Genomic DNA, 16986 nt, shown 5'->3' with positions numbered 1-16986 from the left:
GTTCACATCAGTGGGGTCTCAAGTTGTGATAAAGAATTTTCTTTTCAGAGATTGAAGTTGTGATAAACACTTTGATATTATTCCAGTAATGTTAGATACACATACGGAACTAATACCCTATGTCATCAGCTTTTACAACAGTTGAAACTAAGTGTGAGTATCAGGTTTGGGCTAGCAAGCCGTATTGTCAGGGCTATAACCTACAGAGCCAAGTCCTTCTCAAGCTCGGCAACCAACTGCTCGATGTTTCTTCTATATATCGGCATATAATGATCATTGATCATCATCTTCGAAAGCCTCAGCTTGCCATACAAAGATCTCGGTGTCAAGTAGATCCCTATGCTCGTCTCTGACTCCCCGGTCGTATCATCTGGAAGAATAATAGGCTCTTCATCATGATGAATGGCATTCTCCTCTTCATCTATGACTGCTTCTATCTCCTCATCTACGACTGCTAATTTCCTGGAGGTTACTATGTGCATAATTTTTCCGGGAGGGTAAAATCTGTGCACCTCCTTCTCATTGGTTTCACTGAGGACATCTTGAGCTGTGCCACCCACCTCTTCAGCAATATTATTTTCAGTCATATCTTCAACTATGTTATTCTCCTCTTCCCTTTTTCGGTACAACTCATTTTCAAGTTGTTGCCACAGCTCTACATCGCTGATCCTGTCCTCATCCACATGGTGATCGATGATGTCCTCACCGTCACTATCTACCTTGTCATCCAAGGTGCTAACAGCATCAGATGCTGTAATGGAACTCTGAACCTCTTCTGATGCAGCATACTGTGAAGTTTCAGATGTAACTATCTGTGTGGTTTCCACAGTGGTCTCAGACAAAAGTGAAGTGGCTTCAGAGCGACCACTTGTAGTGGAAGTTGTTATTTCTTCTGACGTCACAATTGAGGTAGATGAAGTAGTATTTCGACGCCTTGGCCCAATACACGCCCATGAGGATAGTTGTAGCCCTGGTCTTGTCCATGCTGCCTGTGCTACACTGCGAGCTCGCCTCATTACAACCTGAGCACATTAATATATTGCCAATATTTTTAGTCATGCATAGTGCTCGTGGATTCATCAAATGACAGATTGAAGTTGTGGGGGCAAACAAAAGATGAAGCTGCAAAGGTAACCTGTGTCCCAGTAGATACAGGTCTTAGGATGGCACCAGCACCAGCTACTCTTGCTTTAGCATTTGCCATAGAAGGAAGCCGTGAACCCAGAGCAGATGCAGACCGATAGAAAGTGCTCAGGATTCTAGTTTGCTCGATTTGGTGTCGGAGATCATTCAGCCAAGCAGATGCTGTCACCTGTTACACAAGGAAGTTGATTTTAATTACAAATCAAGCAAGGAACAAATGTGTTGCTACACTCACATGCATTCATGTTGTTTCCAGAATGGAACTCACTATACTTGTAAAGATCTCGTTCATGTAGATGAGTTGGTGTCCTATTGAATTAGCAGCTATGGCATTACAAAAAAAGAAGTAAAAGTAAGGAACCTCTGAACGAAGATCATCTACTGCTGCAGCTGAAAATGTTGGCACCAGATCAGCTCCATTGATGACTGTAGTGATAAAATGCTCCCCTGACTCAGCCAGCTCCCATGTCATACAAGCAGCTGTAAATAGAGCATCCAACAAGAACTAAATCACTTCCTTATTCAAAGGACAAGAGCCAGGTCTGAAACAGATATCTACTGTATTGGAGAGGTCTAGCTTCATGAAGCAAAGGTTTGTATGGAATCTAGGGTAGAAAGCTCAATTCTCATAGTAAGGTATATCCGAGAGTCTAGTGTAACAGTACCATGTTCAGGATAGCTTAAGCATATGTCTTACTAATCAATGAATTGTTCTGTCACTATCATAATAGGTGGTCAATGAATGGCACCATGGGTAGTACTAAAAAATAGTTCACTGGCTACTTTTGTTGCCCCCCAAAAAATCTGGTATTCATTCAATCCAGGACCCAGCATTGAAAGATAATAAACATAACTGTAGAAAATATGAGAAGTTCACTGTCCTGTAGGGGTAAGGATTAAGGACTAAATTACATATGCAAGTAATGCTTGACAAAGCAGGTGGCCAATGAAGTGGAAAAGGATGCACATGTCTCTAACATTCAGAGAGAAGAACATCATAACATGCACACCTGGAGCAAATGCCACGCAAGTAGCAGAGGCAAACTCCTGCTGCTCCCTGAGGACATAAGTCAAGAGAGCTGCTGTTCCACCTCCAAGTGAATGTCCAACAACCTTGATTTGCCACAAACAACATCAATCATGATGCTTTAAAAACCATGATAGAAGAACCCAACTACTAGCACCGAATACAGGGAAAAGGAGCTGCGAAATAAAGACACTGTAAAGTGTAGTGTGTACAGTACCTTTATATTATAATCTGGATACATATGTAATGCTTCTGTGAGACAAGGAGCTGCAAGCTTTGCAATCCATCTAGCCGCTGCAACCATCCCAAAATGTGCATACCCTAAAACCAAGTCGCTAACACCACCTTCCTGGACTACTGTATGATGGAATGGAACCACAGCACCAGTAGCAGCTGTCAGGGTATCTCTGATACTGTGGGTTCCCCTAATTAGTAGAAGTATGCATTGTCTGTCTCTATCAATTAAAATGGTGAAAGCTGGCTTCAAAATCTGCAAGTAACCCAAGAAAAAATCCTATCAATTGAAGTTTTTCTTGCAAATAACTGCAGGAATAGAAAACTAGCGTAAGAATGGTTACCCCATAAAAAATGAAATATAAATTTCACTTACTCCTGCTTTAGGTTCTTGCATAAGAACATCCTCCGCAGAATAGCCAATTGTCTCCAGAAATAACGGGAATGGCTTTTTGGAGAAGTGCCAACACAGTGTCAACAAACTTAGAAGATACTTCAACTCAGTAACTACTGGAGCTCCTTTGAGCTCCACACTATCATCTCCAGCATATATGCTCGCTATAGATAAGTTTCCCTGAAACACATGCCACAGGTCATGCTGTCAGGAAGTTTGTTCAGGTATTTGTTCTAAGATTTTGGTCTGAGTTAATCTGTTAGGAAATGCGCAGAACTTGTCCAATATTTGCATAGATAGCATTGTGTACAGTTCTAAACGGTGAAATGATACATGTAGGGCCTGTTCAGTTCAACGGATTTTCAGAAGGAATTTTGTAGGAATTTGTAATGGTTTAAGGGAACGATTTCTGTACTAGAAACAAGAAGTATGATTCATGTAACTTGAGCAGATATTATAGGCAATTAAATATCATTCAACTATTATGCAAACGAAAATAAAATCTGAAAGCTGTTAATAAGGTCATGAGATCAACTACATGGATTGCTTCAATTCCGTCATGGCAACTCAATGTTAAATTTAACCAGACAGAAAGTGCTCGAATTATGCATGTTTATGAACAACTATGAACAAACCAGCGACGAGGTTACGATGAACCAACCTGTCTCCTGAGTAGGAAGCTTATCCCGAAAGCAAGGTCCCCGATGGGCCACTTGCCGAGTGTCTCAGAGTAGGTGAAGCGCAGCGTCTCCGAGAGCGTGGAGATGGTCTCGAGCCAGGTGGCGGGGGCGCGCACGTCCCTCCGCGACACGCGGCTCCTGCTAGGGGTCGATGACTCCAGCAGCGCCCCGCTGGCCGCCGTGTCCCTGCCGCTCCCGCCGTCCGAATCGTCCCCGCTGTCGAGCTTCTCGGTCTGCAGCCGGCGGTTCAGCGTGTAGTACAGCAGCGCCGCCGCGCCGGCCGCGGTCGCCATCGTCGCCGTCGCCATCGCACCGGCAAGAGGCTTGTTAAGGTCGGGCCGCCGCTGCTGGCCTCTGCTTGGCTGCTGGTAGGGAGGGCAGTAACAGCCTCCACTGAATGGGATACAGCCCAGGGGTGCCAGAGGGCGACTTGTGCTATTTAATCTGTGTTCCTTGAGCTAGCGATGCGATCTTGGGGCAGTAGAAAGTCAAGACCTGGTAGCACGAACAGAGGAGAAGTTAGTTCAGGTAGGGGGCATTGATCCGGCACGCAGGCAATCAGCGACCGCCGACCAATCGAAAACCCTAAGCTACTCCCAGCCAGCCCTATAAACAACAGCAACATAAGCAGACAGTAGCGCAATCGAGATACTAACTACAGTACCATCCGGAAGGCAGCGTATCAGCCGAACTCTGAGCGGCCGAACTTTGCTCCCCCCCAAAATTAGAACCTATATACAATCTCCGCGGAATCTCGAGGAGGAACAGCGAGCGAGGGCGGGTTCCGGGGAAACGAAGGGAGCTCAATCGGATTACCTGGAACGAGGCGCCGCCGGGCGTGCGACTGGATTGGGAGCCGAATCCGCTAGGGTTCTGGGAGGGGGGAGCAGGAGGCGGCGGGATTCTCTGCGGCGGCGACCGAATCCGTCTGGGGCGGCGGCCGCGGCGACTGGGGAGGGATGGAGGGATTCTTGGTTTTCGCTTTCTCCGGGGGATGAAGCGGTTGCCGTTGGAGTTGGACTAGGTTGGCTTGTCTTTGCGGTGGGGCAGGAAGAAGGAGGGTAGACTAGACTGGTTTGCTTCGCGGCTAAGCGGCCCTCCTATAGTACTACTTGTGGAGTCGGCCAGGGCCAGCCCACCGAGCCGGACCTCCTCCATTCGCACCTGCTTCGGTCTGGCGTGCTACAAAAACGTCATGCACGTTCTCCACCGGCACCCTCAAATCGGAGCTGGCAGGGGCGTCGGCACCTCTGTTTGGGAGGCGCCGGCACTGCATCCTCCATTTAGGGAAGCCGTTTGCACATCGGCGCCTCCCAAACGGCGGCCCCAATTTTTTTTCTTTTTATAATATTTTCAAACAATATATCAATCACATTTTATTCATATAATCACACAAATAGAATTAAATTATTCATACAATCAATCAAACAAACAAATATTTGTACTTAAATTATTCATACAACTCAAGGCCGGCTTCACGGTGCCTGTTGATGTTCCTCCTCTTGCCTGGCTTGGAGCCGCCACGCCGAGGCACGGCGAAGAAAGGCTGGCGAACGCGCATCATGTTCGTCAGAATCAGCTGCCGCCGAACAGCCTGAGCGTTCTGCTCCTCCGTGAACAGCTGCACCATCACCTCGTCGTCGTCGCTGTCCATCGCGGCAATCGGGCGAACACCTTGCGGGCGGGGCGATACTATCGCGGTGGCAGCGAGATCTGTTCCGGGCGAAACAGCGGCCGCCGGTCGAGGGGGTGGCGGCCGTGTCGATGGACGGCGGTTCCTAGACAGTAGGCGGTGTCTATTGCAGGCAGGGTGGGCGCGGCGGCGACGGCGACGGTGGCGATCTAGAGGGGTGGGAGTCGCCTCGGGCGTGTGTAGGAGGTGGGAAAACGGTGTGTCTGCCAGCCAGGCGGAGCCCACACTCATTTTCAGACGTGCCGCGAGGTGCCGACGCGCCCGATTCGCGCCCTTCGCGAAGGGGCCGGCACGGGGTTGCCGACGATTCTATTGGGCTCCAAAATTGGCCGGCGCCGTTTGGGGCGCGCCGGTGCGAGCCCATTTTCGCTGCCGGCCCCCAAAATGCTATCGGGGGCGCCGGTGGTGATGCTCTTACGACCGGACCTGTGACCCTAACCTGTTCCTTATTAGTATAACCGTTCTCTCTATTTTTTCCCCCTTTACTTACATATGTGCATGTAGTACTTCCTCCGTCCATACAAGGATGTCTCAATTTTATCAAAATTTTGATGTATGTATATACTAAATCGGGTGTACATACATCTAAATTTAGTAAAACTTGAGATATCATGGATGGAGCAAATGCAACAACAAACAAAGATCATAGCCTGGAAATGCACCAAGTGATCGAAATGAAGACTTCCACTGCCCATGTGTAGTGGCCACATGTGCTCCAAAATGACGAGCGATGCTGCGGAGTTTTGATGGAGGACGCGTGATGAGCTGCGTGGGAAGGGATGACGCGTTGTCTCGCGCCATCGCCAGGATCGCCAAAGTTTATGCGGATCTTAACCATGAATAATTGCTCGGCGGTGGCGACATATGTAGCATGGACATAAGGTGCTCGCTAAGAGTCTGATAAACTAGATGTGCGCTCTAGTTTCGCCTAGAGGGCGTCTCGAGGTATACAATACAATTCCGGTTCGATCCTAGTTGATGGAGGAATTTCAGTTTTCTAGTCATAAGGTCATGCATGTTGGCATATCTTCACCCATTGTGGGTCTCCAGGCGTTGTGTGGATGATTCAATTTTTTTGATGTACGATCTTTGTCCGTCCTTTGCTGAATTAATAAATAAGGTTGTATGTATCTTTTCGGTGCTACCTACAACCGCGGTGACAGCCATAGCATCGGTTCAACACACTTTCAGTGTGCGATGGTTACTTCTACTGAAATCCCTGCTGCAGCTACGATCAAGGACCCGAAGGAAGCTCCTCCCAGCGGAGTCGCTAGTGGCAAAAAGGGGGCTTGATCCGACCATGTCCTTCCCTCGTCAGCTTGGGAGAGGGCCAAAGAAGCTTTTACTAGCGTAAAACCTATCACATGAGAAGAAAATGAAGATGAGTTACTTGCTTACAATCTGCTCCTCTCTGGTCAACAGAAACTGATGGAAGATTTTTTTTTTTGAACAAAAAACTGATGGAAGATGAGCACAAGAATTTGGTGGCTGCAAAGAAGCGGATGGACGAAAAAGAAAAGCACCCGATGAACGAAGGAAGGTTGCTGATGAGTCTAGTCAAGCTTTCAAGTTACCTCACATTGGAGGAGGTGACTAGCAAGAGATGTCTCAAGACCTTACTTTGGCCTTTACAAAAGATGTGTTAGGTGATTTAGTCGCCAAAGCACCTCAGGGTGGCATGATAGCAGCTGCTACATACTTGCTTTCCTTTGAGCCTCCGAAATATGATCTGCGTGCAAGCGCCTACCGTGCTGCACTTCATGGTTTAAACATGGCAAGAACCGTGTTTCTCTCGAACGCAAAGCACAACAAGGAAAAAATGGTAGCCGATCGCTCTCCAAAGGGCAACCGGTCCCCGTGCCGCCGTCGAAGCTCGTGGCAAGACTCACCACATGAAAAGAGAAGAGGATACGATGCTCTTGACGATATCACACAGAAGAAGGTTAACAGAGCTCGGACATAACGGGCTAGCCTTGAGTCTATTGCGTTTGGCACATCATCAAATATTCTATTGCATTTGGCCCCATCAAAGTTACATTTGAATTAATCCTTCCCAGTCTTAATAATATGCTTCAAATTTTCGTAGATATAGGTTTTGGCCTTAGGAGGCCAAACAAACTCTCCAGTGTACACATCAGAATCTTGGTTTGAGTGGGCAATAGCGTCTACCACATTAAGCCGGTGTGACTCATCTAATACATATCCTTGATTTCATTAGCCTGGTTTTTAACCTGAGCTTTTTCTAGGACCTGGCCGACACTCACAAACTTGAACCCCTCCAGCTTCTCGCTGAGATGAGTTTTTAATCCACTGAAAACTAAGTTGGCCATGTACCACGACGTTATCGCCAAACTATAGCATGTGTTCTTCGTATTCTGAAGCGTTTGACGTAGTCGGATACTGACTCGTCAAGATTTTGTCGAACGATGTAAGATGGGAGAATTCTAGTTCACATTATCACCGGTATAAAAGTATTCATGAATTTTCTTCTCCATTCTTTGGGGTTATCGCGAATGTCTCATAGACCATCTAATCTAAATCTCGTATGTAATTTTTCCACAGGATCTTCTGGGTTGGATACTGGGATGATGAGTGGATGGTACAGGAGAGGACATGGCCATGCGGGTGGCTTGCGCCCAGCATGTCCAACTTTAGTGGCGACGACGACGATGATGGTGGCAATGACGACAGGCCGTCTAATCGTCTATGAAGGTCGTCACGCAGGAGGTCGAGCTCTCCGACCAGCCAACAACCAAGCTGAGTCACGAGGAGGCTCTCGAGTTAGCTATCATGCAAAGCGAGGTGGAGAACCTGGCTCACACTACGGGAGAAACTCCATGTGCCGACGGCCAGCCCATGTGCCGACGGCCAAATGTCGGGGCCGTCGGCACAGCGGTCCTCGTCGACCGGCGACGGAGCTGACCGTCGGCGCACGGTCACCGTCGGCACACTGCTGTCTACACCGACGGTCACCGTCGGCGCAAACCGGACCGTCGGCACAGATAGTTGGCGCCCGAAGGTCACCGTCGGCACAGCCACGGCCGTCGGTACACGCGCAGACAGGCGGGCCCAGCCGTTAGGCTGTCACGGCGCCGTCTACACTGTGCCGACGGTAGCCCACGGCGCAACGGCGGCCGTCGGCACAGGGACTGGAAACTGGGTCCCCCTTCTGCTGTGCCGACGGTCACCCACGGCACAAACCAGGCCGTCGGCACAGCCAATTATGCACATTTTTTTCTTTTTCTATTTTTTTTGCATCAAAGAGATAATTATTACCCATATAATTATTAATCCATATCATTTTTTTTGTTTATTTATTTCTCACTGCTATTTTGGCGAACCCCTTTGCGAGAAACCTATATATATGTGCCTAAAAGCTACTAAAAGCTAAAAGCTGGACACAAATATGTTGCCTTTGACAAACACCGCAAGTTCCTCAGTCCAGGGCATCGGTTCAGATCTGACAAGAAAAACTTCACGAAAGGCGTAGTTGTGCTTGAACATAAAGAAATACCAAAGTTCAATGGTGCAACTGCTGATGCTGAGCTACGTGCTCTCCAGCCTAGTAAGGAACCCGGCCACCAATTTGAGGGATATGGTAAAACGCACAACTGGACTCACATAGCAGGCATAACAGAGCTCGAGTATTACAAGGACCTTGAACTTACCCATAATATCGATATGATGCACACCGAAAAGAATTGTGGGGAGGCATTCCTTAACACCTGCTGCAACATACCAGGCAAGTCAAGGGATAATGTTTCAGCTAGAGTCGATATTGAGGAGATATGTGACAGGGTGGCTCTACACATGCAGCCTCCCGAGGGCAATCGAAAAGGTTGGTTAAAGCCGCATGCCAAGTACTCGTCTTGATAGCGCCGACAAGAAGGAGGCATTTACGTGGCTCAAATATGACGTGATGTTCCCCGATGGTTATTGTTCGAATATGAGTAAGGGAGTCAATCTTGCTACAGGAAAAATAAACGGGCTCAAGAGTCACGACTATCATATATGGATTGAGCGGCCGATGCCGGTGATGCTTCGAGGGTATCTCCCCGATCATGTCCGGCGAGTGCTTGCGGAGGTGAGCCATTTTTTCCGCACGGTCCGTGCTAAGCGGATATGTACCGAGGTGATTGAGAAGCTGCAGCGAGCAAGTGCCGGACATGCTATGCAAGTTAGAGATGATATTCCCCCAGTGCTTCTTCACTCCGATGTTACATCTCATCGTGCATCTCGCCAACGAGGCACTCTTGGGGGACCGGTGCGATATCGTTGGCAGTTTTGTATTGAGAGGGAGTTCAAATATATTCGGTACAAATGTGGAAACAAAAATAAGATTGAAGCATGCATAGCTGAGGCAACTCTCCTCCATGAGATGGCGGACGCCACGACAATGTACTATGCCAATGATGTGCCCACTAAGCATAACCCGGTCGCTCGGTACAATTCCGATGAGCCCAACCGTGACCCAAAGCTCTTGCTCTTCAAATATCCCGGTGGCAAGGCCGGTGCCTCAAAAGTGGAGAACATTTCGCCGTAAGAGAAGGATTGCATAATGCTTTACGTGCTTATGAACATGGAGGAAGTGGTCGATTTCATGAGGTAAAATGATGAACCAATTACTTTGCAACCAGTAACTTGGTTTTGGTCTAATACGTATTTTCTTCTTTCAGCCAATTCCATGATGAAATGTGGTCAGGAAGAAATGGTCCCACTCCCACGCAGTGGTACACTCTTCTGAAAGAGGGTGCCCCGCCCTTAAATAAAAGCTTCGTGAACTGGTTCCATGAAAAAGTAATTTCTCAAATGTTCCTCTTACTTTGCAATCCGTGACTTGTCTTATTACACGTAACTAATGCACAAAATAATCTGAACCGAACTTGTAGGGAGCTGATCCCAACGTTGAGATGACGGATGAGTTGAGATGCGTTTCCCGGGGTTTTAACCGTAGAGTCCATACGCATGAGAAGTATGATGTAAATGGGTATCGCTTCCATACGGAGTTTCACCGAAGAACCGGCCTAATGCAAAAACAATAAATACCGGGGTCTACACCCGCGGAGCCGATGATCTTGATTACTATGGAAGGTTACAAAAGGTATACGAGTTGACGTTCAACAACGCAAACATAGAACTCAAGCTCTTTGTGTTCAAATGCCACTCGGTTTGACCCACACGGTGGAATGAGAAGCACCCCTTCCATTGGTTTAGTTGAAGTTAGGCCTACAACCACCTACAGCGGATCCGACGTCTATGTTGTGGCTCACCAAACCAAGCAAGTTTATTATTTGTCCTACCCATGTCAGAATGAGGAACTCATGGGCTGGGAAGTCGTGTTCCAGGTATCGCCACATGGTAAGCTACCCATCCCCTCCGAGGACGATTACAACAACATTGACCCGGTAACATATGAGGGAATTTTCTATCAAGAGGAAGAGCAGTTCGGGGCTCTTCAAATAGACATAGGTCTTCAGGATCTCCACAACGATGTACAAATGCGTGGTGAGACCGTGGTGGACCCGAAGGACATAGCTATGCTCACCAAGCGCCATGCGAACAAAGACAACATTGTCGAGACTCAACCGGAACCCAATGCCGACCATGAATACTCATATGATACTGATTTTGATAGTGAGGCCGAGAACCCAATGCCTAGAGATGAGAGTGGTGATGAATGGTGAGGGTCTTTTATGCTTAGTACCTACATTATCATTATGCTTAATACATACATTTGTCATTATGCTTAGTACCTACATTATCATTATGCTTAATACATACATTTGTCATTATGCTTAATACCTACATTTTTCATTATGCTTAGTACCTATATTTGTCATTATGCTTATTAATTTTCAACATGCTTATTAATTATTTTCTCTTTTCTTATGCAGGTAATTGCCCAATATGAGCGGACGGAAGGCATCATCGAGCTCCTTGCTTGATCAGATGCATCGGCGGAAGCCGTGGCCGGGTGCTTCCGGACGGAGTGGAAGACCCATTGTTCCCACCCGGCGTTACGAAGACGCGAGACGGAGGACGGGGAGGACGAGGGGGAGGACGAGCCGGAGGACGAGAGGGAGGACGAGCCGGAGGACGAGGGGGAGGACGAGCCGGAGGACGAGGGGGAATGCACAACTCCTTCTAGCCGACATTCCCTCCGCTTCGGCTCGGTGGCTTCCACGGTCTATGGACGAGGAGGAGGACACTAGGGAGGAGGAGGAGGACACTAGGGAGGAGGAGGAGGAGTCTAGGGACGAGGAGGCTTCGACGGAGATGGCTCCGAAGAAGTTGCGGATTCGTGGGGAAGCGCGAGTTCCCGATGAGAGTAAGGAACCCGCTACGGAGGATGAGAAGTGGCTCCTTGTCCCGGGAAAGATAGAGTAAGTAGTAAGGTGATTTCATTTTCGTTATGACACTTAGCATTTTCTAATGTTTGATAATTGTGCAGGAATTTCACATACACGGGGAAGAATGTCCGCGTGCCGGGGAGTCTCGATTGGAGCTGCTATTAGGAAGTACTCGCCGGGGATGTACACTCCGGTCCTTGGGGGCGAGTCCAAGCTAGCCTACACTTGGGAAGACTTTGAGATAGCGCCTTACCCCTGGCTTTACTTCCGCCGCCGACGCCGTGATCAAGAAGTTTTGGGTACGTAATGCATACTCTTTGGGTTTCGTTCATATGTAGTTGATAACCCCACCGTGATAACTTATGCCTCTCACACTTTCTCGTTATGCTTGATTGCAGCGCAATTATAGGGTGGCGACCGAGCATAAGGAGAGGGCGGACGTGGTGCTCCGTAACATGTGTCGGAAGTTGACACGGCAGCGGTGGTACAACCGAGAGGATCACGTGCATCGGCCACTTCTATGCCGAGCGGGCGTAAGGTACACAAAGCCCGAGATTGTGCGAGGACTCGCCCCGGCTATGACGATAGATGACTTCATGTCGGTAAGTAATTGTCAATGCGATTCTATGTACCGCGGCTAACTTGCAACTATATTGTTTGTTCTTCAAATGAGTTTTGATTTTGCAGGTTGTACCACATTGGGCTGATAATAATAAGAGGGCCGCCTTCATGGAGTTGGTCAAGAATTGGGTCGGCGAAAACCCCGATTTCAAGGCCGTGAGTGACCGGAACAAGGCCAACCGTGGGAATCAGGGAACACACACTGCGGGGAGCAGCAACACCGATCGCTACCGGGAGCGTCTGGTACATATAAAAATGGAACAAGCTGCATTTTTTTGATTTTCGATGATATGCATAACATTTGTTTTGTGATGCAGGGGAAGAAGCTCGGGAGGGAACTTGGTGAGATGGAAGCGTGGACGCACATGAAGCGGGTGACGCCCCGTCCGAACGAGCCTCGGCCCGCGCCCGAGATGTACTACGGCAAGGCCAAAGAGAACAAGGAAAGATACCGCGAGGAGTACGCCAAGCTCCATCCGAGAGGTGGAGGACCCTATGACCGAGCCGGTCGACGAGGTGGCGATGATGCTCGGCGGGGTCCGGCCAGCCGCATGGACGTCCCGCCCGCCTTGCTCGGGGGTTTCAAGCCTCGCGAGGAACTTCACGCAGATCAAGGCTACCCTCCCCTCCGGCAGCTACGCTACCTCCTCGCGGACTACATGCCGTTCTCGGGTAGAGGTAGATGTAAGTCATCCACACTTTCATCCTCTCGTTTTGACTCTTGTTCCCGAATGGCTATGTTGATGAGACGCATTATTTCTGAAATTGTAGACTCAGCTCGAGGAGGCCTATGCGATAGCTTACGAGGAGTATCTCGAGAAGATTAAGGAGCATGACCTTGTGAAAGATGCCTATGTCCGAGTGGACGAGCAACCGGATGGCGGTAAGTTTCAATCTCTATGGATGCAAAACATCATAAGTCCCCATGTTTGAATCCGAGCTATCTCTCCCGTTTCTTGCGAGTTTCACTCGGTTCATGATGACCGGAGTGCGAGAGGAACCACTCCCGCAGCCACCTCATCCGGGGCCGACGCCGGTGTTCCCGTCCAAGGAGGAGTTCTATATCATGTACAAGCGTCGCGCGTCAGTTGACCCCGGTAAGTTGCTAACTTGGCTAAGTTTCTAACTTGGTGTGACATGGCTAAGTTGCTAACTCCCTCCAACATGTAGGGATTGGGACAATCCGGGAACGACGCTCCTGATGGTACGCCGATGCACCCCGGTCGCTGTTCTCCTGGTGCTTCGCCGAACCTCGGCATGGTTCCGCTTCCGGTGGCTCTCGTCGTGGTTCTACCTCCCCGAGCACCGTCGAAATACAGCGGCCTCACTTCACCCACTCGGAGCTAGATCGTCTGTAGCTAGATCGTCACTCGGGTGGTGCACCACCATAGTTTCTACATTGTACTAGCACATGATGACACGCTCCATCTTTGTAGTGGATCCGGTGTATGTACCATGGTCTTGTATGCTATATTTGTGCTATTTGTGAGATTTGATGCTATATTTGTGAGATTTGGTGCTATACAGTGATATCTTTGTGCTATATGGTGCTATATATGTTACTGGATATTCAATCTTATAATATGTGCATTTTGTGCGATTTTCTCGAGCAAATGAGGCCAAATTGGCAAAAATCGAAAAAAATCGGGCCTGGCCGTGCCGACGGTGTCACCGTCGGCACGAGCCCGTAGCTGTGCCAAATGGCAGGGACTGTGCCGACGGTGACACCGTCGGCACAGCCAGGCCCAGTTTCGCGCGCTTTTCCAGTTCGAATAGTCACCGTTTTGCCGCCAGTTCTGGAAAAAAAAAAAGGAAAACTATGCCGACGGTTACACCGTCGGCACAGCTGGGGACGTTGACGGCGCCGGCGTGACGGCTGGTTGGCTCTGCCGACGATGGGGCGGCCGACGGCCACCGTCCAGCCGTCGGCGTACGACCGTGCCGACGGTGACTTGCTGTGCCGACGGTGCGCGCGCAGACCCCGACGCCTGCTGTGCCGACGGGGAGACGCCGACGGTGACCGTCGGCAGAGCCTGTGCCGACGGTGAACATTATTGTGCCGACGGTGCGGGGCCGTCGGTGTAGCCGGTCGTCCCCGTAGTGTCACCACGTCACGTACGCGTTGACGCCCCCTAATCGCCTACGTGCGGCCTGGCCCTGGTCCATACTACTTTAACAAACAGCCCTGAGCCCTCGACTCTGGTCTGGCCTTGAAGGGAAAACGCATCGATTCCGTTGATCATCCGTGAGTGCATGATGGCTGCCAATGCCATGCTGTAGAATAAACGCGGCGTCCTCCGGAGTCCGGCTCTGCCGTCCTGGTTGTTGAAATATTGGGCCCACTTTTAGTGGCCCAAATTAGATTTCAGTTTTCCTATAAATCTCAAAGCCCACATAGTGGCAGCCTTGTGAGTTTGAGCCCAAGTTGGTGGCAGCTCACTAGGGAGTGGCAAGAGGTGGGAAGTTTAGTCCCACATGGAAAGTTGGGAGGAAGTTAGACCACCTTATAAGGTGGGTTGTTCCACCACTAGTAAGTGAGTGAGAATAGGAGTGCTACACGAGCGCTCCTCCTCCTCCTCGCTCGACTCGACTCGACACGACACGACACGCGCCACGTTGCCTAGGGTTTCCCGAGCCTATATAATCTCCTGCCCGGCTACCACAGAAACACATCCAATACACGAGTTAGGGTTTCCACCTCTCTCTGCTTGCGCCGCCATCGTAGCCTTCTCCATCCCGCGAGCCGACGTGCATCGGCGAACGGGAGAGCAGGTCTCCGGAACCGCTCGTCCTTGCGATCCTGTACGGGAGAGGGCGAATTAGGTTTTTGGGAAGCGCTCTGCGCGACTGCTCAAGCTCTTCATCACGGGTCGCCTTCCGTCCAAGTCGAGCGGTGCTGCCTACCGTCGTCTTCAGCGCCGTCTACTTCGACCCGTCGTCCCCGTCGTCAACAACGTTGTCATCAACAACGTTACTGCTGCGACATCATCTGCTACACCTCCACCGCCACCTCCACCAGATCGGTACGTGCGACATATCTCGATCCGTTTAGCGATGGATGCTTTACCGTTTGCGCTGCTCGCTACTCATGTTGATTAATGCATCTAGTATGTTTGAGTTTCACATGTTAGTAGTTGCTGCCATCATGTTTTATATTCTGGAATTAATCATGGAAATTGTGCCTAATTATCCAACAATCCAAAAACCTAATTGTAGGCAATTTCCTGAGTTAACAATGGCTGGTTTTGTCGATGCACCGAGGCCGGATAAGTTTACCGGTGTGCACTTTAAGAGGTGGCAAGGTTAAGGCCACGCTCCGGCTTACTCATCCGAAAGTGTTCGAAGTTAGTGATGGTTTACCCGAAGGAACTATATCTCGACCAAGATCTGAACAAGTTCAAGGAAAACAATACTCTCTTCGTCGGATGCGTTCTGAGTATTCTTGCTGATCGTCTGTGTGATGTGTACATGCACATAACAGATGGTAAAGAGCTCTGGGATGCACTGAATGCTAAATTCGGTGCAACCGATGCAGGTGATGACCCACAAGTATAGGGGATCGCGATAGTCTTCGAGGGTAGTATAACCCAAATTTATTGATTCGACACAAGGGGAGGTAAAGAATACTTATAAGCCTTAACAACTGAGTTGTCAATTCAGCTGCACCTGGAAAAGCACTAGCAACAGGGGTGATGTGAAAGTAGCAGTAATATGAGAGCGATAGTAACAGTAACACAGCAGCAGTAATGGCAATATGAGAGCAATGGCACGAGAAGATAGTTGATACTACTTCCAATGACATGTAGAACAAGTATATGATGATGAGAGATGGACCGGGGTTCCCAGCGATCTACACTAGTGGTAACTCTCCAATAACAAGTGTTGGGTGAACAAATTACAGTTGGTTGATAGGAATCAAAGGCATTAAGAAAGAACATCAGGCTTATTAATTATGTAGGCATGTTTTCCGTATATAGTCGTACGTGCTCGCAATGAGAAACTTGTACAACATCTTTTGTCCTACCAGCCGGTGGCAGCCGGGCCTCAAAGGAAACTACTGGATATTAAGGTACTCCTTTTAATAGAGTACCGGAGCAAAGCATTAACACACCGTGAAAACATGTGATCCTCACATCACTACCATCCCCTCCGGTTGTCCCGATTTCGTCACTTCGGGGCCATTGGTTCCGGACGAGTGACATGTGCATACAACTTGTAGATACAATCTAAGCAATAAGTATAGAGCTTAAATCTAAGATCATGGCACTCGGGCCCTAGTGACAAGCATTAAGCATAACAAGATTGCAAGCAACAATAACTTCACAAACTTTATAGATAGACTAATCATAATGTATCATCCATCGGATCCCAACAAACACAACACCGATTACATCAGATGAATCTCAATCATGTAAGGCAGCTCATGAGACCATTGTATTGAAGTACATGGGGGAGAGTATACCGACATAGCTATCTGCTAGAACCCGTAGTCCATGGGGGAACTACTCACGGAGCATGGCGGAGGCGGTGGCGTTGATGGAGATGGCTTCCGGGGGCACTTCCCCGTTCCGGCGAGGTGCCGGAACGCAGTTCCGCCCCCGAATTGGAGTTTCGCGATGGCGGCGGCGCCCCTGGAGTCTTTCTGGAGTTTCGTCAATTGGTACTGCGTTTTTAGGTCGAAAGGGATTTTATAGGCGAAGAGGCGGCGCAGGGGGGCACCTGGGGGCTCCACACCATAGGGTGGCGCGGGCCCAGGCCAGGCCGCGCCGCCCTATGGTCTGGTGGCCCTCTGGCCCCTCTCCGACTCTTCTTCGGTGTTCTGGAGCCTTCCGGGAAAAATAGGA

The 16986-nt window shown here is 49.2% G+C and overlaps 1 protein-coding gene across 1 annotated transcript; it reads right to left on the bottom strand.

Moving 5' to 3' along the window:
• Positions 1-23: 23 nt before the first annotated feature.
• LOC124693297 lies at positions 24-3786 on the bottom strand. Its single transcript, XM_047226773.1, has 7 exons — positions 3460-3786; positions 2781-2978; positions 2388-2660; positions 2154-2256; positions 1505-1623; positions 1136-1312; positions 24-1022 (listed from the first exon to the last, which is right to left on the bottom strand). Exons 1-7 carry the CDS (start codon positions 3784-3786, stop codon positions 201-203), a joined length of 2019 nt encoding a protein of 672 aa, XP_047082729.1. The 3' UTR covers positions 24-200.
• Between the last annotated feature and the right edge of the window lie 13200 nt (positions 3787-16986).

The sequence above is a fragment of the Lolium rigidum genome, chromosome 2 (genome assembly GCF_022539505.1).
Source record: "Lolium rigidum isolate FL_2022 chromosome 2, APGP_CSIRO_Lrig_0.1, whole genome shotgun sequence".
Taxonomy (NCBI): domain Eukaryota; kingdom Viridiplantae; phylum Streptophyta; class Magnoliopsida; order Poales; family Poaceae; genus Lolium; species Lolium rigidum.
The sequence above is the reverse complement of the archived record's forward strand: the minus strand, read 5'-3'. Positions and strand labels throughout refer to the sequence as shown.